The 26,385-nt window shown below is 39.0% G+C and overlaps 1 protein-coding gene across 1 annotated transcript; it reads right to left on the minus strand.

Moving 5' to 3' along the window:
* Positions 1-6,377: 6,377 nt before the first annotated feature.
* Positions 6,378-18,006, minus strand: LOC127412141 (alcohol dehydrogenase 1-like). Its single transcript, XM_051648267.1, has 9 exons — positions 17,941-18,006; positions 17,179-17,280; positions 16,918-17,059; positions 11,988-12,075; positions 11,665-11,884; positions 8,365-8,625; positions 7,765-7,897; positions 7,539-7,677; positions 6,378-7,429 (listed from the first exon to the last, which is right to left on the minus strand). Exons 1-9 carry the CDS (start codon positions 17,956-17,958, stop codon positions 7,399-7,401), a joined length of 1,134 nt encoding a protein of 377 aa, XP_051504227.1. The 5' UTR covers positions 17,959-18,006; the 3' UTR covers positions 6,378-7,398.
* Between the last annotated feature and the right edge of the window lie 8,379 nt (positions 18,007-26,385).

Below are 26,385 nucleotides of genomic sequence, written 5' to 3' on the forward strand. Positions count from 1 at the left end.
TTCTGACTCATGTTTTTTAAACATGTACCGTGTATTTCAACAAATACCAGAACTTTTGCATCATCCTGAATCTTTGAGAAAATAGACTGGATGACTACATTATCTTTCTTATTACATGGCTACTTACCAAATAACTATATAAATGGAATTTATTTTATTACACGAGAAGAGTTTGCAGAGCACTACGAGAGATATGAAACTAACATAATGTAGTAGATTGGTTCGAAGGAAAAACAGTCGTCAACTATATTTTGATATACTACACCGATGAGCCAAATCATTATGACATAATATGCTGTTAGTCTTCCACGTGCCGCCAAAACAGTGCCGACCCACTGTGGCATGGACTCTACAAGACCCCTGAAGGTGTCCTGTGGTATCTGGCATCAAGACATTAGCAGCTGATCCTTCAAGTCTTGTAAGTTGTGAGTCGGAGCCACCATGGATCAGACTTGTTGGTCCAGCACAACCCACAGATGCTCAATTAGATTGAGATCTGGGGAATTTGGAGGCCAGGGCAACACCTTGAGCTCTTCATCATGTTCCTCAAACCATTCCCGAACTATGTTTGCAGTGTGGCAGGGCACATTATCCTGCTGAAAGAGGCCATCCCATCAGGGAATACCATTGCTATGAAAGGGTGTACCTGGTCTACAATGATGTTTAGGTAGGTGGCACATGTCAAATTGATGTCTATGTGAGTGGCTGGACCCAGGGTTTCCCAGCAGAACATTGCCCAGAGCCTCACACTCTCTCCTCCAGCTTGTCGTCTTCCCACAGTGCATCCTGGTGCCATTACTTCCCCAGGTAAACGGCTCACACGTACACGGCTGTCCACGTGATGTAAAAGAAAACGGGACTCACCAGACCAGGCGACCTTCTTCCACTGCTCCAAGGTCCAGTTCCAATGCTCGCGTGCCCATTGTAGGCGCTTTTGAAGGTGGACAGGGGTCATCATGGGCACTCTGACTGGTCTGCGGCTACACAGCAAGGTGCGATGCACTGTGTTGTGACGCATTCCTCCCATAGCCATCATTAAAATTTACTGTGACTTGCGCCACAGTAGACCTTCTGTCAGTTCGGACCAGACGGGACAACCTTCATTGCCCTCGTGTATCAATGAGCCTTGGGTGCCCAAAACCCTGTTGATGGTTTGTGGTTTGTCCTTCCTCGGACCACTGTCAGTAGGTACTCACTACTACTGACCGGGAGCACCCCACAAGCCTTGCCATTTTAGAGATGCTCTGACCCAGTCATCTGGCCATAACAATTTGGCCCTTGTCAAATTCACTCAGGTCTCTACTCCTGCCTATCTCTCCTGCATTCAACGCGTTGACTACAAGAAGGGTCAGTCCATGTCAAGTGGTCCAATAATTGTAAAGTTTGTTGCTTGACCATTTTTAATTTTCCTAATTGTTTTGAGTGATTACCTCTGTGTATTGGTATTGCAAAACCAATATTTTTAGAATATATTACTTGGTTAAACAACGATGGCCATCTTTGTGTCATGGCACACAATTTTGGTTATACAGATTTTCTCTTTTTTTTTTTTTTTTATTAACAATTTTTAATTGATTCCATGCAGCAAATAGACACAACAGAAAATGCAAAATCAAAGCACATGAAATCACAACCTTTCCCCCCGAACATTAAACCCCCCCAACCCCACCCGACATAAACAAGCACCCCAGTGGTCAAAAGCCAACTGACAAAGACACACAAATAGACAATAAAACAGTAGAAAATATTTAGAAACATAAAAAGAAACAAACTGACCCGTCGACCTCAGTCCCCTGAGGATTACCTGCCTGCCAATCATCACGCCGGTCAGGACCCAGTTCTCCATATATCCATCACCCATACTCAGGACCACCCCATCACCCAAAATACACAGTCTGGGGCAAAATGAAAAAATACAGAGCAGGTGGCGCAGTTGTAAATACCTAAAGAACTGAGATCTGTGAATCCTCAAATGTTGAACCATATTTTCAAAAGATCTCAACACTCCACTCTCATATAGGTCACCGAGCATATTAACCTCCCTCACAATCCACTCTCACCAGCAGAAAGGGGACTTATTAATACGTAATTTTGCAAATGCGAGATAACGGGGTGTGACTTGACTTCTCCGGTTAGTCTAATAGAAAGGCTTTGCAATGGCAAAATAGGGGCAAGAACTTCCTGTTTCATACAAAACCAGGGAGGGGCTCTCTCAGGTGGAAGCGACCAATGAGCCAAAATGTCTGAGACTGAATGCATAATAATAAAACAAAATCTTGGGTAGGCCTAGCCCACCATTGTCAATTGGCCTATGTAATTTATTGAAATGTAATCTGGGACATTTACCATTCCAAATGAAGGACTTTGCTATACTATCAAATTGTTTGAAATAAGAGAGGGGGACATCTACATGGAGAGATTGTAGCAGGTAGTTGAATTTTGGAATACAATTCATTTTAATAACATTAACCTTCCCAATCATAGATAAATGTAATGAAGTCCACCTGCCCACATCCCTCAAACCTTTTTGTTAAGGGGTCAAAATTAACTAACTAACTAACTAAATCACACAAATTTGCTGGGAATAAGATACCCAAATACTTAATGCCCTGTTTGGGCCACTGAAAGTCGCCCGGCTGAAAAGTGGTTACTGGGCAGTACGCTGTCAGAGCCAAGGCTTCGGATTTAGACCAATTGAGAACTTAGAAAATGAATTAATAATTCTGTGGAGGCAAGGCATAGATCTTGTGGGGTCGGAGACGAATGATAAAATATCATCTGCGTAAAGCAAAAGTTTATGCGCCATACCTCCCGCCACCACCCCTGGAAAATCATCTTCCTTTCTTATCACGGCTGCTAATGGTTCCAGGGCAAGACAGAACAATAAGGGGGAAAGAGGGCAACCCTGCCAGGTGCCCCTATCCAGAGTAAAATTAATCAATTTGTTTGTACCGCTGCTACCGGGTGTCTATAAAGTAACTTAATCCATCCAATAAAAGTATTCTCGAACCCATATATTTCCAAAATCTTAAAAAGATAATCCCATTCTACCATATCAAATGCCTTTTCAGCGTCAAGTGAGATGGCAGCGACCAGAGTCTGATCATTCGCCACTGACCACATAATATTGATGAAACGCTTAATGTTATCAGAAGAGCTGTGGCCCTGAATAAACCCCACCTGATCTATATGTATAAGAGATGTCATAACTTAATCATTTAGCCAAACTTTTTGACTATTTTTACGTCTAGCTGAAGGGAAATTGGACCGTAACTCTTACACTCACTTGGATCTTTGTCCTTTTTAAGAATCAGACTGATCCCGGCTTGTGTCATGGTTGGCGGAAGCTTTTCATTCTTTAATGATTCCGTATAAACTTCTAACAAAAGTGGAGCCATTTCTGTAGCATAAGATCTAAAAAATTCAGCGGCAAAGCCATCTGGCCCTGGAGCCTTGCCTCTAGGCAAGGCCTTAATGACCTCGCCAAGGTCCTCCAAGGTTGTCTCAGAATCAAGAGATTTTTTTTGTTCAGTCGTAAGTTTAGGGAGTTGTAATGGTTCCACAAAATTTCTAATATCTTCATAAGTAGACGAAGACCTGGAGCTATAGAAATCAAGATAGAATTCTTTAAAAACATTATTAATATCAATGGCCGAGGTAAACATTTCACCACCAGCAGATTTCACTGAGGGAATGGTAGAAAAAGACACTCTCTGCTTTACATATCTAGCCAGAGGTTTTCCTGCTTTGTCCCCGACTCAAAGTATAATTGTCTTGGGGGCCTGGATAGCTCAGCGAGTAAAGTCGCTGACTACCACCTCTGGAGTCACGAGTTCGAATCCAGAGTGTGCTGAGTGACTCCAGCCAGGTCTCCTAAGCAACCAAATTGGCCCGGTTGCTAGGGAGGGTAGAGTCACATGGGGTAACCTCCTCGTGATCACTATAATGTGGTTCTCACTCTCGGTGTGGTGTGTGGTGAGTTGTGAGTGGATGCCGTGGAGAATAGCGTGAAGCCTCCACACGCACTACATCTCTGCGGTAACGCGCTCAACAAGCCACGTTATAAGATGTGTTGATTGACGGTCTCAGATGCAGAGGCAACTGAGATTTGTCCTCTGCCACCTGGATTGAGGTGAGTCACTACACCACCACAAGGACTTAGAGCACATTGGGAATTGGGCATTCCAAATTGGGGAGAAAAGGGGATAAAATAAAAAGTATGAATGTCTTGCCCTGAATAGCCAAAACTCCACCTTCTGCAACAAAATAATGTTATATCTGTATTTCAATTGGGTCAATTCTCTGAGGCCATCAGAAAACATTCGGTGCTTCAGCTCTGCCTCTGCACTTTTAATATTCCCTTCCAACTCCACGAGTTCTCGTGCTTTGTATTTTTTGAAGAATGAGGCATACTGTATGATCCGACATCTAAGAACTGCCTTAAGTGCCTCCCAAGCCACGCCCACAGAGGACACTGAGGACCAGTCGGTCTCCATATAAACATTGATTTCAGCCTTTAACATTTGTTGGAATTCAGGATTTTGTAAAAGGGATACATTAAAGCACCAACTATATGACTTATTTTTCTCCATATGTGGCAACATCTCTAAACTCACAAGGGCGTGATCTGAGACAGATGTTTCCAATTAAGCAATCAACAAAAGATGAAATGATCTAGATGAAAAATCTATTCTAGAATAAATCCTATATCTATGCTCGATTTCCAGCTTATGGCCTGTTATGTCGAGCAGACTCAGAAGAGCTCGTCTAGGAATTTCACCATATCTCGGCCTTCTTCATTCTCAGGAATTCCAACAATTTGGGCGTTGTTTCGCTGATTACGATTCTCAAGGTCATCCAACTTTTCCCAGATGCACTGCAAATCTGCTTTGGTTGCTAGCGGGTTAGCAGCTAATTCCCTCTCCGATGACTCCAGATAATCGATCCGTTTCTCAACATCCGTCACTCTTGTAACCATCTCAGTGAATTTCGTCTCCATGGCAGTGATCTATTACAGCAAGATCCTCCAAGTCAGCAATGACCTTCATCAGCATTGCCGACACGTTCTTCAATTGACGGCGGATTTCCTTCATGTCACCATCCAAATTGACTCCTGGGCTTTCGGCCTGCTGCTCAGGGGCTTCTGCTTGAGCACGTAAGTGTCTTTTAATATCTCCAGAGCCTGAGGATTTTGACTTCTTTGACATATTGACTTCCTAGAACAGTTAAGAATCAGGGAGTATCGAATCTCACCGGTTTATGACACAGAAAGTATTAAAACTAGCAAAGTGCGCAGAGCTCGTCGTTCACACGTCAGAACCTCCCATGGCGCCAAGCGACTCTGTTATACAGATGTTTACGGAAACCTTAATATCTCGGTTCAGGATGGTTCTAGTACCTTGGATCAAAAACTGATCTCTAGAGCACATTACAAGGTACATGTAAATATATAAACATTTTGCACATTATTTTTACTTAGACTTCGAACTTAAGCCCTAATGTAATGTTCAAGATTGCTCAAAGTTCCACTTTTAGGGTCAATTTATAATGGGAAGGGTTCGAGTCTCAGTCTTAATTTTTTAGGGGGTACCTAGGTAAGTATAGTGTGCATGCAGAACACTTCAGGTTTGAGACTTCTCTTATTTTTTTTTATGGGGGTGAGAAAGTGCAATTTTTTACAATTCCCCTCACTTTCGTGTTGAATATCTCTGGCGGGGGGCCAGATAGGAACCTGAAATTTTCACAGAAATAACGTCCTCTATAGTAGCATTCTGCTGTAAAAAAAAATTTAATTTGAGATTCCACTGGTTACAGAATTTTTAGCTAAACTATTATGCAGCTGCAGTTTTTAATGTTTTGCAGTCATCCAAGAGGATTCATCCTTATTCAGTTATTATTGTTGCTACTTTTCACTGACACTGGCAGAACATGAGTACAAGGTATACTGTAAGCTATCATTTTAGTTCTGCCTGTGCCTCTTTCAAAAATCGTCTCGGGAGACGACATCTTCGACATCACCAATTCTTCCCATTAGTTTCCTCAAAAACTAAAAAATGCAGAACAGTGGCCAGAAGACAAAATACAGTAGCAAGCAGGATTCCTGTGAAACTGTTTCTGCAAATCGAGATAATAAAAATAAAAAGTACTGAGGACTACATACTGTAGAGTATTTAGTGTTTATCAGTGTTTGGGTCTGTTTGTCAGGTTATAAATTGAAGCTGCAGGGTGAATGTTCAGCTGCATACATTTGGGTACCCCCTAACATTCCCATGATGGTTATGTAAGCTAGACAAATGTTCTGGAGTCTGGCTCAGAGGAGTGAAATAAACTGTTTTTGACAGCATCATAAATTGGTTATACAAAAGCACTTGAAAAAATTTGTCTACTTGTCTCTTTTTTTATTTGCCACAGATTAGATAACATTTTCTTTAAAAAGTTTTAAGGAAGATGTTGTGTTGCAGATGAATTGAACAACATTTTGGTGTAATACAAAGTTTTACATGCATTCTTCCATAACCATGTATAATATACATTTTGCTTGGTTATAACACAACTTGAAAGTTGTTGAAAAAGGCAAGTGAAAGCATTTATTGAAGCAGTGGGCTGCAATATGCTATTAAAACAGATCCTTGAATGCACTCAGCTGGTACAGAAGTATTGTAAAGAAACGAGAGAATAAGGCGCATTCCACAAATACAGTACATATTAACCATTACAACAGTACCATTACTACAAATCCCATGTTTTTTGTGAGAACTACAAGATCCATTTGATAAACTACTATCAAACATAAAATTAACTTAGCATAAAAAATAGATGGTTTAAACATCACCAAAAATGGCCAGCCCCACCTCAGGGGTCTTTCATCTTTTTTACTATATCCAGAAATGTCATGAAGTAACTTTGACAACACAAATTGTAGTGTTGCCTGTATTCAAGCTCAACCATTTAACCCTGTTACCCAAGTTATTTTAAGAAAAACAATGATCAAAACAATATTTCACTATTTTTTTGGGAAATGTAAGTTTCACAACAAATCAAAATTTGGTCCCAAACTCGCTAAACCTGAGGAGTGGTGGCGTAGGTTATTTATTGGTAATTTGTTTACAAGTAATTGTATACATTTTGTCTGTTTACACAATCCAGGTTTCTACACTGTATTTAGACATTTTCCAAAGTTTTTTAATAGGGTTTTGTTTTTGTTTTTTGCAAAAGTTGCAAACCTCACAGAAAATGGGTAGAAAACAAAACAGCTCAAAATATTTGAATATTGAATTTGTTTTTATTTTTTTTATAGAATTTCAGGCAGCATTTTGTACCCTATTTGTGGAACGTGACATAAACAGTTTAGACTATAACCGTGGCTTAGAAACTGGTTACGTTTGGATGATTTGCTTCTCATTTGGAAACATTCAAGATGGTTCTAATGCTGCAAGATAGAAAACAATTAATAGTACTTTATTATTACAGTATTAAACCTGAGAAACAAAACTAAAACACCAGAAAAGTGATAGTAAGAATTGGATTGAGAAATTTACCATTTTCCAGTCTTCATGAGGTTGATGGCATCATTGACCTGCTCCAAACTCATGTTGTGGGTTATAAACTCATCAAGCTTTATTTTGCCAGACATGTAGTCCTGAACCAACCCTGGAACACTGTCCTTGCTCTTAAAACCTTAATCACACAAAAATAAATGAATGTATTGATATACAGTACTCAAGTTTCTTCTCCAAGGAAAAGGATAACTGAAAGCTTGCTTACCTCCAAACAGAGAACCTTTCCAGGTTTTCCCGGATATGAGCTGAATCGGCCGTGCAGAAAAGTCTGTCACATCAGTCCATCCAACCAAAACACTCACACCCCAACCTTTAACACATGACTCCAGTGCACTCCTCTGTAAAGACATCATCAATTCACGAATAAAAAATAAGTACTGAACGCTTTTAAACAAGAAAATTAATGCACCAAAATTCTAAGATCACTTAGAAACGTACTTCTAAATTGCATTTTTCTAATTTAATAATAAAAAAAATAAAAAAATCATTACAAATTATGTTATCAGCATAACAATTTCAGTGAAAAGTTGAATTGAATATTAACATGAATTTCAGCATTTCTTTGTATTTATTATGTCCCCCTTTTGATTTAATGACAGCATGCACTCAAGCTGAACTGGACTCCACAGGTTTACGCAAATCCTGATGATCCATGTTATCCCAGCATGCTTTAAGAAAGAGCATCTTACGTGCTTCAAAATCTATTTGATTAGAGACCTTGAAATAGTGCAGAATCTTACATATTTATTTGTTTGATATTTTTCAAAATCATAAAATGAAATTAGATTTTGATCCCAGATTTTACCATTACTGCTGTGTTGCCCACACACTCAAGTGAGAAGTCCACTCCTCCATTGGTAATTTCTCCCAGTACTTCACTGACAGGTTTATTGTATGATTTTGGATTCACAAAATCAGTGGCACCGAAAACCTTTGCCATTTCAAACTTCTGTTCATTGATATCAACAGCAAAGATCCGAGAAGCTCCGGCATTTTTACAACCCATGACCGCAGCGAGGCCTACTGCACCCAGCCCAAACACTGCACACACAGAACCTGGAGTAACCTTAACACACAAAAACAAACCAGTTACCTTTGTACCATACAGTTGCCCCAAAAAGTATTTACAGTTGTGCTCAAAAGTTTGCATACCCTGGCAGAAATTGTGAAATTTTGGCATTGATTTTGAAAATATGACTGATCATACAAAAAAACTGTCTTTTGTTTAAGGATAGTGATCATATAAAGTAATTTATCATCACATAGTTGTTTGGCTCCTTTTTAAATCATAATGATAACAGAAATCACCCAAATGGCCCTGATCAAAAGTTTACATACCCTTGAATGTTTGGCCTTGTTACAGACACACAATTAAATCAAAATCAAATCACTTTTTTTGTCACACAACCATATACACAAGTGCAATGGTGTGTGAAATTCTTGGGTGCAGTTCTGAGAGACATAACAGTCGTGACAGTGATGAGACAGTACCAATTTACAATAAACTTCAGATTTACACAACACAATTTAAAATCTAATATACACATAATTACACACAACACAATATACAAATAATAACATACAATGTACAGTATACAATACACACAATATAGAATACACATTATACAATAAAAAATAGTATATATAAAATGTACAGTAGGTTGTATTGTATTGTATTGACATTCAGGCTGTCGGTTGATAGTCAGTTGCCAGTGTGTTGTTAAGAGAGATATAATTATGACAGTCCAGTGTGAGATAAGATTAATAAAGTGCAGTGCTGATGTATATTGGTAAGGTGACACACAAGGTGACACACACAGGTTTAAATGGCAATTAAAGGTTAATTTCCCACAGCTGTGGCTTTTTAAATTGCAATTAGTGCCTGTGTATAAATAGTCAATGAGTTTGTTAGCTCTCACGTGGATGCACTGAGCAGGCTAGATACTGAGTCATGGGGAGCAGAAAAGAACTGTCAAAAGACCTGCGTAACAAGGTAATGGAACTTTATAAAGATGGAAAAGGATATAAAAAGATATCCAAAGCCTTGGAAATGCCAGTCAGTACTGTTCAATCACTTATTAAGAAGTGGAAAACTCAGGGATCTCTTGATACCAAGCCAAGGTCAGGTAGACCAAGAAAGATTTCAGCCACAACTGCCAGAAGAATTGTTGGGGATACAAAGAAAACCCCACAGGTAACCTCAGGAGAAATACAGGCTGCTCTGGAAAAAGAAGGTGTGGTTGTTTCAAGGAGCACAATACGACGATACTTGAACAAAAATGAGCTGCATGGTCGAGTTGCCAGAAAGAAGTCTTTACTGCGCCAACGCCACAAAAAAGCCCGGTTACAATATGCCCGACAACACCTTGACATGCCTCACTGCTTCTGGCACACTGTAATTTGGAGTGACGAGACCAAAATAGAGCTTTATGGTCACAAGCATAAGCGCTATGTTTGGAGAGGGGTCAACAAGGCCTATAGTGAAAAGAATACAATCCCGACTGTGAAGCATGGTGGTGGCTCACTGATGATTTGGGGGTGTGTGAGCTCTAAAGACACCGGGAATCTTGTGAAAATTGATGGCAAGATGAATGCAGCATGTTATCAGAAAATACTGGCAGACAATTTGCATTCTTCTGCACGAAAGCTGCACATGGGACGCTCTTGGACTTTCCAGCACGACAATGACCCTAAGCACAAGGCCAAGTTGACCCTCCAGTGGTTACAGCAGAAAAAGCTGAAGGTTCTGGAGTGGCCATCACAGTCTCCTGACCTTAATATCATCGAGCCACTCTGGGGAGATCTCAAACGTGCGGTTCATGCAAGACGACCAAAGACTTTGCATGACCTGGGGGCATTTTGCCAAGACAAATGGGCAGCTATACCACCTGCAAGAATTTGGGGCCTCATAGACAACTATTACAAAAGACTGCACGCTGTCATTGATGCTAAATGGGGCAATACACAGTATTAAGAACTAAGGGTATGCAGACTTTTTTATGATTGTTCCATTCTGTTATAACCTACAGTTGAATATGAATTCCATAAGAAATAAAAGAAATGTGTTTTGCCTGCTCACTCATGTTTTCTTTAAAAATGGTACATATACCAATTCTCCAAGGGTATGCAAACTTTTGAGCACAACTGTAGATACTTAAAAATCACCCTTAAAGGGTTAGCTCATCCAAAAATGAAAATTCTCTCATCATTTATTCACCCTCATTCCATCCCAGATGTGTATGACTTTCTTTCTTCCGCTGAAACCAAAGATTAAAAAAAAAAAAAAAAACATATTTCAGTTCTGTAGGTCCATACAATGCAAGTCAACAGGGTTCAAAACTTTGAAACTCAAAAAAGCATATAAAGGCAGCACAAAAGTAATCCATACGACTCCATGTCTTCAGAAATGATATGACAGATTTAACCACTGGAATCTAATGAATACGTTTTTTGTTGCCTTTAAGTGCTTTTTGGAGCTTCAAAGTTCTGGTCACCATTCACTTACAGTGTATGGACCTACAAAGCTGAGATATTCTTTTAAAAATCTTCATTTGAGGGTAAGTAAATGATGAGAACATTTTCCTTTTTGGGTGAACTAACCCTTTAAAAATGTATGGATGTCATGGCATTAGAAAACAAAATATCAAAACAAATGGCCTCAGCAACCTTTCTCAGATCTAATTTCACATTTCCTTGTCATTTTTGCAATTACTTTTAAACAACTGATCCCATGGTCATTTTAGTGGATGTAAGAATTCAGCTCCCCTCAAATCTGTACAGGTGCACTAGCAGGAAAACCACAGGAGTGCAGTAGTTCATCACATTTAATATGGACATGTTCCACTAATGTCTGACAACCAAAAAGTGTCCAAATACTTTTGTCTTAATTAAAAAATGTTAAACTCCTTTTGTTTTTCAAAGGATTTGTTTGGAAAGGATGCTTGTTGGTTTGATATTTTGTTATGAAATGCAAAGACGTTCATATAAGTGTTATGTAAGTTTCCAAATTCTTTATGGGGCCACTGTATATTCAAAGTATTCACACTACATTACTACAAAGCATGCCTGTGTACAGTATTGTAAGTATACAGAGCTATACGCGCACCCCTGCTGTGTTGACAGCAGCTCCATAGCCAGTAGCGATGCCACATCCAAGCAGACACACGCGGTCGAGTGGGGCATCATCCCGAATCTTTGCCACAGCAATCTGATTTATGACAGTGTAGTCAGAGAAGGTACTTGTGCCCATGAATTGCAGGATGGGCTGACCACGGCAAGTAAAACGTGAGGTGGGATCAGACATCACATCATAATACTTACTTGACCTGTCAGGCAAACAGACTTTGAAAGCTTACAAAAAGCAGGAGGATGAAATTTGTGAAAAATGTATGTATTACTTTTGTTGTTTTGTATGTTTGTGATTCTTACCAGCTGCGGTCACACAGGTTCGTTTTTGGACATTTACAGAACCTGCACTCTCCACACTGAGAGAGGAAGAGTGGAATCACCTTATCACCTGTTCATCAAAACACAGAGGTACAGATGTTTTAAGCCATGCTTAGCAATGCATCTACAGTGGAAGTAACCAAAGTCTATTTCAAGGCAAGTCTGTCCACTTGGTGCCCATTTTGGGAATGCTCCCGGGCAGCTATTTCTATGTATTCAAGCGGCATAAAACTGCAGCTCCTATTTTCTTGAATTGGAAAAGACCGAACTCTCCAAAACGGTTGGTCAAGATTACGATCAAAGAACATATTTTAAATCAGCAATAAAATCTGACAATAATGGTATCATAAAGCGTACTTCCATAGCTCAGATCATGTTAAAAAACGATGCAAGTCAGGCTGCTCCAGCTAATACGCATGCGCGTTCTCGAGTTGATTGACAGGCAATGTCTGTATCTAAAAGGTGATTATCTCTTTTACCTTACCATATAGTAGAGCGCAACAGTGCCTGCCCACTATTTCAGCCATGGAGTTCCGGAAGTATTTTCCCCATTCATTTCTGCCATAGAGTTTTAATAAAATCCTTCATAAAAGAGTTGTGAGCCATGAACCAAACCAACCAGTTCAGAGGTGAATCACAACATCACAAACTTTGTTTTGAGGCAAAAACGTGTTTGAAAATCGGACATAAAGACAAGGGTACAAGACTGTGTACTTACCATCTTTCATGTGAGCATGGACTACAATCCCATGAAGCATTGTGAATGATGTCACTGAATAAAAAACAATGGGAATATATATAACTATTGATTTTAGGTTGTTGTTTATAAGTATAGAAACAATTTATTTTACGTTTATTACGAAAAATCCCGATATGTACAAATATAAGTAAGGGAGACTCGATTACGTCATTCACAGTGCGTCATGGGAGCGTGTGATCGCTCCGAGGCATGTTTTGTGGGTTACATTGGCCGTGGTTCTCTGATTGGTGGATTTTTGTCTGCTGTACCATGGGTAATGTAGTTGTTTACGATGAATTCCGCTATCAAACATGATTTTTAAACAATGAAGTTGAGATAACACAAACGGATGGCTTCAACAGAAGCATATACCATCGATGAACAACCTCGGAGCTCATGGTAGGTCTGTCTTTAAAGATTTATAAGTTATCGCTGGAAATCAATTCATCTATGGGATAAATGAATGGGATTTTTACTTCCGGAGCCACACTGTTGCGCTCTATTGGGTGTTCCAGTTTCTCCCATTTGTTTTAATACAAGTGCTCCATAAATAGTCTCTGAAGTAACTAACTAAATGTAGAGACGCTACTAAATTAACTAGCCAGAGGTGGGTAGAGTAGCCAAAAACTGACTCAAGTAAAAGTACAATTACTTTAAAAAAAATAATTACTCAAGTAAAAGTAAAAGTACTAATATAAATAATTACTTGAGTAAGAGTAAGAAAGTATCGAATTAAAAGAGTAACTCATTACTTTCACAAATGACATAATGGACATTATCTACCCTATATTCCATTACATAATACACATTTAACATGTATTACAGAATTATTATTATTATTATTATTATTATTATTATTATTAATGGGAATTCTGTCATCATTCATCATCATGTTGTTCCAAACCCGTATGACTTTCTTTCTTCCATGCAACACAATAAGGAGATATTAGAATGTTAGCCGTGGTCACCATTTTCTTTCAGTGAATGTGTTTTTTTTTTCACTATATTTTGAAAGTGAATGATGACGAGACTGTCTGTCCCTAACATTCTGTCTAATTTTGTGTTCCACAGAATACAAAGGGTCACACAGGTTTGGAACATGATGAGGGTAAGGAAATGATGATGGAATATTAAATTATGGGCTATCACTTTAAAGGGATAGTTCACCCAAAAATCAAAATTATCTCACCATTTACTCACCCTAATGCCATCCCAGATATGAATGACTTCCTTTTTCCTGCAGAACACAAATTATGACTTTTTGAAGAATACTTCAGCTCTGTAGGTCAGTACAATGCAAGTGAATGGGTGCCAAAATTGTTATGCTCCAAAAAGCACATAAAGTAATCATAAAAGTAATCCATAAGACTCCAGTAGTTACATCCAAATCTTCAGAAGTGATATGATAGGTGTGGGTGAGAAACAGATCAATATTTAAGTCATTTTTTGCTAGAAGTTTTTCTCCCAGCCCAGTAGGGGGCGATATGCAGAAAATAATGTGAATCACTAAAAACAAAAGCATAGGAATGTGAAAGTGATCTCTTTCTCATCCACACCTATCAAATTGCTTCTAAATATATTGATTTAACCACTGAAGTCTTATGGATTACTTTTATGCTGACTTATGTGATTTTTTTTTTTTTTTTTTAGCTTTAAAATGTTGGCACCCATTCACTTGCATTGTATGGACCAAAAGAGCTGATAAATTCTTAATTTGTGTTCAGCAGATGAAAGAGTCATGCACATCTGGCATGAGGGTGAGTAAATCATGAGAGAATTTTCATTTTTGGGTTCTTGTCAGATCTGGATGAATTTGTCAATAAGAAGAGAGGTTTGGAAACATTTCAATACCGGTCGCAGAACACTCGCTGTGTCTGAAACCGCCTGCCTATCCATTATGTAGTGCATTATTTCGGGTGTATGCCATTTTGTAGGAGTATCTGAATTCTGAGTGAGCCACTCATTCCCTACTTTTGTTCACTCATTCTTACCCACAATGCACATTTTAATTTCAAGTGTACGAAGTAAAAATAAAACATTTTCATTAGAAATTTACTTGAGTGAGAGTAAAAAGTACCCACTTTTAAACCTACTCTAAAAGTAAAAATTTTTTTCCAAAAAGTAAATGTAACGGAGTAAATGATGTGCATTACTACCGACCTCTGTAACTAGGCTATATTTTTCAGTAGCGTGACAGTAGCTCAGCTATTTTCACAAGAGTGTACCTTTTTCAGGAACAAATTACATTTTCCAACGAATAGAGGATTGTCCCAAAATGCTTCTTTATCACATTGTGTCAGAATCAGTGCTAGGTAAGTTACTCTAAAAAAAGTAATTAATTACTAACTACTAATTACATCTTCTACAGTGTAATTAGATTACATTACTAATTACTCTGTCTGAAAAGCAGTTGCATTACTTATTACTAATTACTTTCTAAAACCCTTATCAACCTCGACCAGATGAAAAATACAAGGATAGACATGAAACTCTTCTTTTAATTCTTTCAAATAAATCATATAAAATCAAATAAATTATTCATGAACTGGCCAAAGAATTTAAGGGGGCAGCATTAAATTAGAAAACATACATTTTAACATTAGATGTTAAATTTAGATTTTAAATTCACTATTGTTTTATATAGAATTGTTCCAGAGTCTATAAAGAATTTAACACAATTACATCATAAGTAACTGTAAATAAATTACTGAAAAATTAAGAGTAATCCCATACTTTACTTTTTTCAGTGAAAAAGTAATTTAATTACAGTAATTAATTACTTAGTAATGTGTTACACCCAACACTGGTCAAAATGCAGCTATGGAGTGGAGAAATCAAACAAGCTCACCCAAACTGTCCTCATGCACTGCTGGGAAGTCCAAATCATTTGAGTGAATCATTGTTTAGAAAAATGAATGTAAATGAACCAACTAAAATAAATGACTCAGTTATTGGCTAGTTAGTGTTGGAAACTCTAGTTCATTGTAGAAAGCTGGTTCGGTTGGACGGTTCATTTAAATGAACTAGTTTACATGAATGATTCATTAATTCACTTAAGCTGTGCTTTGCCTTCTTTTTTGAAGTTAAATATTTTGTTAATTGCTGCTGTTTATCACTCTATTTCGAATCAGTTTGATAAAATAGGGTGTTTTCTAGTTTTATTTGTTTATATTTAGTATAAATGCATGTTTAATTGGATATTGTCATAGATTTTGTATAACTATCAGGCGATGTTTAATTCTGCATCAGAACTACAAAATATTTAAAAATATTTTCTTCTTTAAATAGTTTCAATGTAGTTAGCTACTTTTTGTTAGTAACTTGAAGTGTATCTAACTTATTTTAAAAGTGTAGAATGTAAAATTAACATGACCAAAAATTATCTCAGCATGATTTAAAGGGAAATTTCATCAAAAATAAAATTTCCTCATGATTTACTCACCCTCATGTGTACAAAGACTAGGACTTTCTTTCTTCTGCTGAACACAAAAGAAGATTTTTAAAAGAATATCTCAGCTCTGTAGGTCCATACAATGCAAGTGAATGGTGGCCAGAACTTTCAAGCACCAAAAAACACATAAAGGCAACATAGTAATCCATACTTAATCCATAGTAATCCAATCTTTTTTTTTACTATAAATCTACACATTCACTTTCTTTTTCAAAATGTGAAAGAATGTGAAAGTGGCGATTTATAGAAAAAAAAAAGGACATAAAAATGTATCTGTTTCTCACCTACACCTATCATATCACTTCTGAAGACATGGATTAAACCACTGGAGTTTTAGGAGCTTCAAAGTTCTAGTCACTATTCAGTTGCATTGTAAGGACCAACAGAGCTGAGACATTCTTCTAAAAAAATTTTGTTTGTGTTCTGCAGAAGAAAGAATGTCAAACATCTGAGGCATGAGTAAATGATGAGAGAATTTTCATTTTTGGGTGAACTATTCCTTTAAGGATGTTCCAAAGAGCATCTTGTGTGCTTCAGTGGAAGCAAAGAACAAAGAAGTTACAGTAATTAACATGGTCAATGTCACATTTGCTTATTTAATTTGTATTTCAAAATACAAAAATTATCTGTTTGTTTTCATATTTAAATTAGATTTTGAATCCAATTATTCCAGTATCATCTCAGATATTTGGACCCCACTCTCTGTGGTATTATTTTGAGACCTGGTTTGAAACCAGTGACTCCAGGTCCCACACTCTCCACCACTCCAGCCCCCTCATGGCCCAGCACAGTGGGGAAGCCCCGCGTCTGCTGCCCCTCAAACAGGTGGTACAGGTCGGTGTGACACACGCCTGTAGCCACAACCTATGGGACAGGGAAAATCCTTGTTAACCAATAAAGAGTTAACAGTATCATATGCTTTACAAACTGGTTTGCAATTGAGTCGCTTGGGTATGTGGCAGCTTTTGCAGAACATTTACAACCTTAATTCGTATTTCTCCTTCCTCTGGTGGTGCCACTTCAATTTCCTCCATCACCAGGGGAGCATTTGGCTCCCAGGCAACAGCAGCCCGACATTTAATCACCTTAAGCACACACAAAATGTTGGCTCAGCATGTTTTTGGACTATAGATGTTTATGCAACCGCTGTACTTGAGTGGTTGCAAGTTCTCTGCTCTCTATCTGCTCTTGGAGCTTGTCCAGCTGTTTGGTTTTTGCCAGTGGAAACATGAAACATCTGTTTTCAGAGCCACGGCTATGTGTGATTTCACAATTGCAGATAACTATTAACCAGAAAACTTATTTGTGGTTTAAGTGAGGATAAATAGTTTCCATTCCACTAGAACTATTCGAAGAAATATTAAAGCATTTTTAAAAAGATTTTTAAAATAATTATTGTTAGGCTATATACAAAATAAAAGATCCAAGTATATCCTTCAATCTTTTTATAATGCATTATGATTAGTAAAACCCTGCAGCAAGTCAGTTCGACATTATTGTGTTACCAGTTTTTGCTTATGGCAGCAATAAATGATGGTTTAAAGCATTCAAAACAGTACCATTCCTTTCATAATTGTTTTTCAATTGATTTGATTGAATCAGAATTAAACATTTCTGTCTTTGAATTGTAAATTTCTACCCTGGTGATCAATAGGTCAGCTGGAAATGAGCTGAAGTAACATTAAAAATGCATTAACTGCTCTGCAGCACAAATAAAAAAGAGACCAAATGAAAAGTTTACAAACCTTCCCTACAGTGGCCATATCCCAACGTGGTCGTACTGCTGTGTTGAATGCAAAGAGAGCAAGAGATTCTTTGGTGCTCGTTTTTATACTCAATCCACCCCTCCCTCACTCTATGGCAAAGGCCTACGTGTGTTCGTTTTACTTGTAAACTATTTGATTTAGTTAAGACTGAATCTGACACCAATAATAATTTAATTTGACTCCAATTTCATATAGTTGTTTCATTGATGTCTATTGTAATAAATTTGACACAGTTTAAGAGCGATTTTAAAACCCTCTAGAGTCGGTGTGATCACGTTTTTTTTTTTTTCGTTTTTTTCTTATAACAACAGTCATTTATGGTCATACGGATAAGAGGAAGACATCATTCTAAACTGTATATGGTCTACTTTTATTTGTGTCCACTCACAATAAAAACAACACGCTGTGCTTTTGTAACATACAGAAAACACACAGGATGCACTATCTTTGCACACTTTTTTCGGTCACAAAAATGAACAAAAATGTCTAAGAAACCTTGAAATGTCTACTTTTAAATGAGCATATTCAAATCAAAACAAATATTCTCCGATTATGTAATGCGTATGAAACTAATTCAGGTACAGTTTTTCTGTTTTTCTGCTTCATGAGCGCTGTTCAGGACACCCATTTTCAAAGTGCTTTTCACACGGTAATGACCTGGATGAAATTTACAAATATGGTAAACGCCCCTATAAATGCTATAAAAATGGCATCACGCTTTATCAGATTAATTGATTTTTCATCACTTTTGGAAGATGGCACGCCACTCGCGCGAGGGAGCTCTCCAGCTGATCCTTGACAGTGATTAAGAATTCACCTTTTCATCTGAAGAAGAGCTTGACTCTATCTGACGATAAACGGTTGCACTTTGAAGAACGACTTGATCCAATTTCTTATAAGTAATTTATTCATACTTGCATTAGTTAACATTTTGTAGTAAAATGTTGTAACTAACATGTTAACATGAAAAACAAAACTGTTAATAATATGCATTTATTTACATTAAAATAGTATGTAACTACATTTAAAAAAGGTATTTAATTAACATTTTTAAGGTCTGACTGTACATTTTAAGGTTTGGCTGTAAATGAAAAACAAACATGACCTCATACCCTCAAATAACAAATAGGTTTTGATTAACATTACTTTGAAAATAAAATCATACAAAGTAGGGTTATAGTTTATGAAAACTGAGGAAGAGCATTTAGATCTGCTTAAGTCTGTATCTTTGACAATATCAACCCACTTAAGAAAACAATGACAAACTAATGTCTTTTTACAAAAAATAAATGTATCCTAAAACTGAAAAAAGAGCATTATATCTGTTTTTCCTTTTTCTTTATTATCCTCCCATTTAATGAGGGGACAATTAGCCTTTTCTTGTCCTGCACACATGAATTATAACACAGGAGCAATATACTTGTGCAGATAATAAATAATCATGATTTGATGATGTTCAGGATTGTGAATGACACACATCTGTATGCAGAACTAAACACTGTCAGGATTCTGAATTTTGTCATCTAACTTCCTGTTTGTACTGAAGCTGAGAAGAGTCTATCAAAGGTTAAGAGAACCACAGACCGATTGCTCGATCGTTGGTGGTTGGCGGGTTAGTGACGACTGTGCTGTGACTGGAGAGGATGGAGGTGGGTTGTTTGGATGGTGAAGATGACTCTTCAGTCATGGATAGTGAGGAATGGTCCCAAGTTTTTATGCATCACATATGCGGAAAAAAGAGACTCTGAAACGGATGATAATGTAACAGAACATGGAGGAATCAATAAATCAGTGAGGATGGAGGATGAGTACAAAGTTATGATAACTTTTGCTGAAATGGGGGACATAAACAATCTGATGCGATTGACCAAGTTAATAAAGAAAGCAGTGGGAAACATAAAATCAGCAAAATATTTAACCAACAATCGTGTTTTGCTTTTTTGAATGGATAAAAACAACAAGGTGTTGCATTAAAGCTGAAGGAACTGGGGGAAGTAGTGATCAAATTCAAATCAAATCAAATCACTTTATTGTCACACAGCCATATACACAAGTGCAATGGTGTGTGAAATTCTTGGGTGCAGTTCCGATCAACATAGCAGTCGTGACAGTGATGAGACATATACCAATTTACAATAACATCAAATTAACACAGCACAATTTGAACATCTGATATACACATAATTACACTCAACAATATACAAATAATAACATACACTGTACAGTATACAATACGCACTATATATTCCATGTTCCTGTGAAAATAACAGCATTAAAGGAGTGATTACTGGTGTACCTGTGTCTTTGGGAAATTATGTACTAAATCACAGATAATGAGTGAAATAGTAACAGATATAAGACGACTATCATCAAATATAAACGGGGAAAAAAGAAGGAAGCACTACAGTGATGATAACGATTAATAGTAAGACTCTGCCAGAACATGTAAAAATAGGATATGTGAGCTGCCTAGTTCATCCTTTTATAAAACCCTGCACTGAGGTGCTTTAACTGCCAAAGACTAGGTCATGTTGCAGAAGTGTGCCAGGGAAGAAAGAGATGCTGTAAATGTGGTGGAGATCACGAGTATGGTTGGTGTGGAGAAGGTGTTGAGCCAAGTATTGTAATTGTGGTGGGCCTCATAGTGCAATCTTTCTAGGGTGCAGGGCCAAAAAACAAGCAATGGAATGAAATATAAATCAGTACACAATGTATCGTATGCCCAAGCAGTGAGACAAATTCAGGGTGAGCAAGGACACAGCATGGAAAATAGATTAACCCAAGCTAACACACAGGAAGAGTCTGGGAAGGGAGTGAGTAGTCACAAGTGTAATATTGTTGCAGATGTGCTTGTGGTCAGTAAAGTTAACTTTATTGCATTTATTGCAGAAGTTGTTAACTGCTCAGCTGAAACAAATAAAAGGACATAAATACTAAAGATCATAATTTCTGCAGCTGCCTGCAACTTGGGTATAACAGAAATATCAGTTGAGAAAATTCATGCACTTCTAGGGGCAGCTGAGGGTGCCATACCTTCTCAGGAATCACTAGATAGGCATAGAAGAAAACAAATGACATGACATTTACAATATTACAATGGAATGCTTGAAGTTTGATTGCAAATGGTCAAGAATTCAAAAAAATGGTACATGAGTTAACAACTGTCCCAGATATTATATGTATTCAAGAGACTTGGCCTAAGCAGCAATTAAACTTTTTATTCCTGGGTATACATCATGAGGAAGGATAGGGTAGAAATAAGTGGTGGAGGTTATGCAACTTTTGTTAGGGATGCTATGGCATATAGAAAGATAAATATAGAAACACAGAGTGAGTGTGTTATGGTGGAGATGTGGACATCAGCTGGGAGTGTGAGAATAGTGATTTTTTATAATCTTTGTGCTCAGTTATCTACAGAAAAGTTAAATCAAATTTGGGGAAATGCTGAGGGTACTGTGATATGGTGTGGGGATTTTAACGCACATAATGTTATATGGGGAGTTCAGTCACAGACAGAAATGGAATAGTTATGGAAGAATTTATGGAAGAGCATTTATTCCAGCTACGGGAATTTGCACCGGGAGACATAGACATACTTGTATTACTCCCCATATTGAGCTCGAAATTACTCACTAAGTGGCAAGGACCCTTTGAGGTTACACGGCGAGTTGGGGACCTCGATTATGAAGTTAAATGAATGGATAGAGGCGGGGCACGTCAAATTTACCACCTCAACCTCAAATAAATTATGGAGAGAGGCAGTCCCCGTGTCCATGGCGACGGTAGTTCCGGAGAGGGCGGAGCTCGGGCCAGTGGTGAAGTTTAAAGTCGATCCATTCACTTAAAGGAGACCACTTCTCACTGTCCCAGCTCATGGAGGTGGCCATGTTGCAAAAAGAGTTTGCGGATGTGTTCTTTCCTCTTCCCGGGCGGACTAACCTCATACAGCACCATATCAAGACCCCACCGGGAGTGGTTGTGCGTAGTCGGCCATACCGCATACCCGAGCACAAGAAAAAGGTGATTCGGGATGAATTAGAGGCAATGCTCGAAATGGGGGTAATAGAAGAATAGCACAGTGATTGAGCGAGCCCGGTTGTTCTTGTACCTGAGAGTGACGGGTCAGTCCATTTCTGTGTTGATTACCAGAAAGTCAACGCAGTATCTAAATTTGACGCATACGCAATGCCCCGAATTGACGAACTGCTCGATCGGTTGGGTGCAGCTCAATTTTATTCGACACTGGATTTAACTAAGGGATACTGGCAGATCCCCTTAACTCCATTATCTCGAGAAAAAACGGCCTTTTACACACCGTTCGGATTACACCAATTCGTCACTCTTCCGTTCGGTTTGTTTGGGGCTCCTGCCATGTTTCAGCGCCTAATGGATAAGATCCTCCGGCCACACGCCGCATATGCCGCTGCCTACCTGAATGACATTATCATATACAGTAATGATTGGCAGAGGCATATGCAGCATCTAAGAGCTGTGTTGAAATCACTGAGGTGGGCGGGACTCAAGGCAAACCCAAAAAAAGTACGGTATCTGGGCTTCCACTTGGGTCATGGGCAGGTACAACCCCAAATTAATAAAAACGCAGTGATAGCGGCCTGCCCACGTCCCAAGTCCAAAAAAGAGTTGAGACAGTTTATGGGGTTGGCTGGCTATTACAGAAGGTCCAGTGGATGGAGGCATGCCAACAGGCTTTTTTTGCACTCTGTGCTCCTAACTTCTCTCTCCTCTTCATTTTACAGTCAGATGCATCAGAGAGGGGTTTGGAGGCCATGTTCTCGCAGGAGGTGGAGAGGGTGGAGCGCCCCGTGCTGTACATTAGTTGTAAGCTCTCTTTGAGAGAGACTAAGTACAGCACGATCGAAAAAGAGTGTCTTGCCATCAAGTGGGCGGTCCTAACCTTCCGCTATTACCTGCTGGGGTGGGCATTCATCCTCCACTCGGATCACGCCCCGCTTCAGTGGCTCCACTTCATGAAGGATACACGTGGATCACTCATTAGTACCTGGCACTTCAGCCCTTCAAATTCAAGGTGGTCCACAGGCCGGGGCCGCAGATGGTTGTAGCTGATTTCCTCTCCAGGAATGGGGGGGGGAGTTAGCAGGCCGGATGTTGCCCGGGCCTGAGTCGGGCGGTGGGGGTATGTGGAGCGGGATGTGTTCATGTGTCTGTCACTGGGGAGAGAGGAAGCAGTAAGGGCCATCACCTGGTGATTAATGGTACGTAACACCTGTGTCTCGTTACAGTGACGATGGGGATGAGCTTGAAAAGGCCGCTGAGAATGCCAGTGAGGAAGAGAGAGATGGGAACCAAGGAACCCGCAGTAGTGAAGCTGAAGTGCATTTAGTAGTGAAGCTGAAATGTATTTAGTTGTAGAGCTGAAGTGTATTGTGCTGTGAAGCTAAAAGTGCATGTACTGCTGTCAAGCTAAAGACCATTAAACGTTATCTTACCTGGACTGCCACCCCGCGTCCCGCTTCCTTCCTTTTATTGGAACTTCTACAGTTTCCAATTGAACAATAAACTACAGATGAAATGAGGGACTTAGATATATATATATATATATATATATATATATATATATATATATATATATATATAAATCTATTCTAGAGTAAATCTTATGGACTGATGAAAAAAATTTATAATCCCTACTAGATGGGTTCAGAAGTCTCCAAATATCTGTAAGACCAAGATTTTTACACATCCTGTGAAGCGTCAGTGTTGCTCTAGGGGGCCTGCACACATTTGCTTCACTATGATCAAGGACTGAGTCCATCAAAAGATTAAAGTCTCCTCCAAATATTATATCATGAGGGGTGCCAGCAGCTTGCAACATCCCTTCAAGATCTATAAAAAAGCCCTGATCATCGACATTAGGTGCCAAAATAAGACTTTGTCCCTGAATTTCAGCTAAAACAATAATGAATCTTCCTAATTTATCTTTACACTCTTTGAGACATTTGAATTGTAGATGTTTACTTATCAGTATAATGACTCCAAGTGAATGTTTTAAAGCCATCCTTAGCATCTATTCTCAATTTGACCAGGAATATCAGTGCAAAAGCATCCTTTTGTTGATGTAAAAGTTTCTTGCATTACTTGCATCGATCACGTTCCTCTCTTGTCGAGTTTGCAAAGTCTAGGAAAAATACAATTCTGTGGTTCTTCCAAGAAAGCCTTCCTTTACCCCTCGCCTCACGTAACACAAGATCTTTATCGGATGATCTCAGAAATTTGGCCATAATTGATCGGGGCCTGTCTCCCTCAGCGGATCGCCGAGCCAGAACCTTGTGAGCTTGCTTGATTTCCAGCTTATGGCCTACTATGTCGAGCAGACTCAGAAAGAGCCCATCCAGGAATTGCACCATATCCCGTCCCCCCACTCCCCCCGGGACTCCCACAATACGGATGTTATTACTCTGGCTACGGTTTTCCATGTCCTCCAACTTCTCCCAGACATGCTCCAAATCCACCTTGTTCGCTAGCGGATTAGCAGATAATTCCCTCTCCGATGACTCCAGATAATCAATCAGTTTCTCGACATCCCCCACTCTTGTGACCACATCAGTAAATTTCGCCTCTATGGCAGTGATCGATCGATGAATCACAGCAAGATCCTCCAAGTCAGCAACGACTTTCGTCAGCATTGCCGACATGTTCAACATCTCTCACCGCATTTCCCGCATCTCTCCAACCAAATCGACTCCCTGGCCCGCGGCCTGCTCAGGGGTGTCAGCTTGAGCATGTAAGTGTCTTTTAATGTCTCCAGAGCCTGATGATTTTGAATTCTTTAACATATTGTCCTCCTAGAACAGTTATGGAACAGAGTGTATCGAATCTCATCGGTTTATGTCATAAAAGGTATTAAAACTAGCAAAGTGCGCAGTTCTCGCCGTTCACACGTCCGATCCTCGCATGGCATCATGTGACTCCCTTGTAATCGCTTTTTTAATTTTTCTGATCGGACGGTTATTTCCTTTTAAATCCACACGTAAGTTTAAACTTTTGTTTGGCAGGTGATTGACTGGTGAGAGGTGGTGCATCGCTGCTGTCCGGGAGGCATCAGGACGGAATGTCGTTAATTAATAATAGAGCTTTCTGGTTTTGGTCAAGGCATTTTAAAAAAATGCCTATTCACCTTATGCGCCAGAGAAACTGGCACGCAAACATCTTGAAAATTTTGTCTCGGAACTTCCATTCAGCGGTGATACCACCTTTGTCCTGGCGGTCGCACTGGGGAAACAAATGTGGGTGGGACTTTTACCGGAAGTCATTCTATAGCATTCCCTAGCTCTGGCTGCAGTCATTTTAGACCCTGTTTACAGCTGGTAATAAGACTCGTTTCGGATCATCAGATTGCAAAAGGTCAGCGCTAAAAGTAGTTGTAAACGGGGTGCAAAATGTTTTGTGATTGGATCACAAAAACACATACAGAGGTAGTCAAAAAGGTTTAAAATGCCATTCAGAAGTGATAATCCCTATGCCCCTAATGGAATTTACCTCCCACTGTCGGAGGGCTGAAAGATGTAATAGAATGGTCATTCTAAAATCTAAACTCACTTTTTAAGTCATTTGTTATTGAAAATGTTCTTGTAATGATCCTACTGTGTTGCCATCATTATAGTTTTCCCTTTTGAAGTGCACTGTGAAGGCATAATTTATGCCATTTGGAACACAGTATATGTCTTCTCGTCGCAACACAAGACGAAACAACTCGTCGCGCACAACAAATGATGAAAAAAACACCTAAAAATCAGATCTGACCCTCTATCAGGGCGTCTGTGCCCTGAATCACTCTTTCACAATTTGAGCCTTATGAATCTTGGCATTGTCATCCCGGAATATGCCAGTGCTGTCAGGGAAAGAAAAATCTATTGCTGGGATAGCCTGTTCATTCAGTATATTCAGGTAGACAGCTGACTTTATTTTATTGCCACGTAATGTTGCTGAGCAACTGACCAACTGAAGAAACCCCAGATCATAACACTGCCTCCAGAGGCTTGTAGAGTGGGCACTATGCATAATGGGTGCATCGCTTCATGCGCTTCTCTTCTTACCCTGATGCACCCATCACTTTGGAATAGGGTAAATCTGGACTCATCAGACCACATGACCTTTTTCCATTGCTCCACAGTCCAATCTTTATGCTCCCTAGCAAACTGAAGTCATTTTTTCCGATAAGCTTCACAAACAAGTGGCTTTCTTGTGGCCACACAGCTGTTTAGTCCCAATCCTATAAGTTTTTGTCACATTGTGCATGTGGAAATGCACTTACTTTCATTATTAAACATAGCCATGAGTTCTACTGTCAATATCTGGTTTTACGAATGCGTTGGATAGTTCTTAACCCAATTCCAGTGATTTCAGCAATCTCCTTAGTTGTTTTCTTTGCTTGATGCAGGCCAA

The sequence above is a fragment of the Myxocyprinus asiaticus genome, chromosome 21 (assembly GCF_019703515.2).
Source record: "Myxocyprinus asiaticus isolate MX2 ecotype Aquarium Trade chromosome 21, UBuf_Myxa_2, whole genome shotgun sequence".
Taxonomy (NCBI): Eukaryota; Metazoa; Chordata; class Actinopteri; order Cypriniformes; family Catostomidae; genus Myxocyprinus; species Myxocyprinus asiaticus.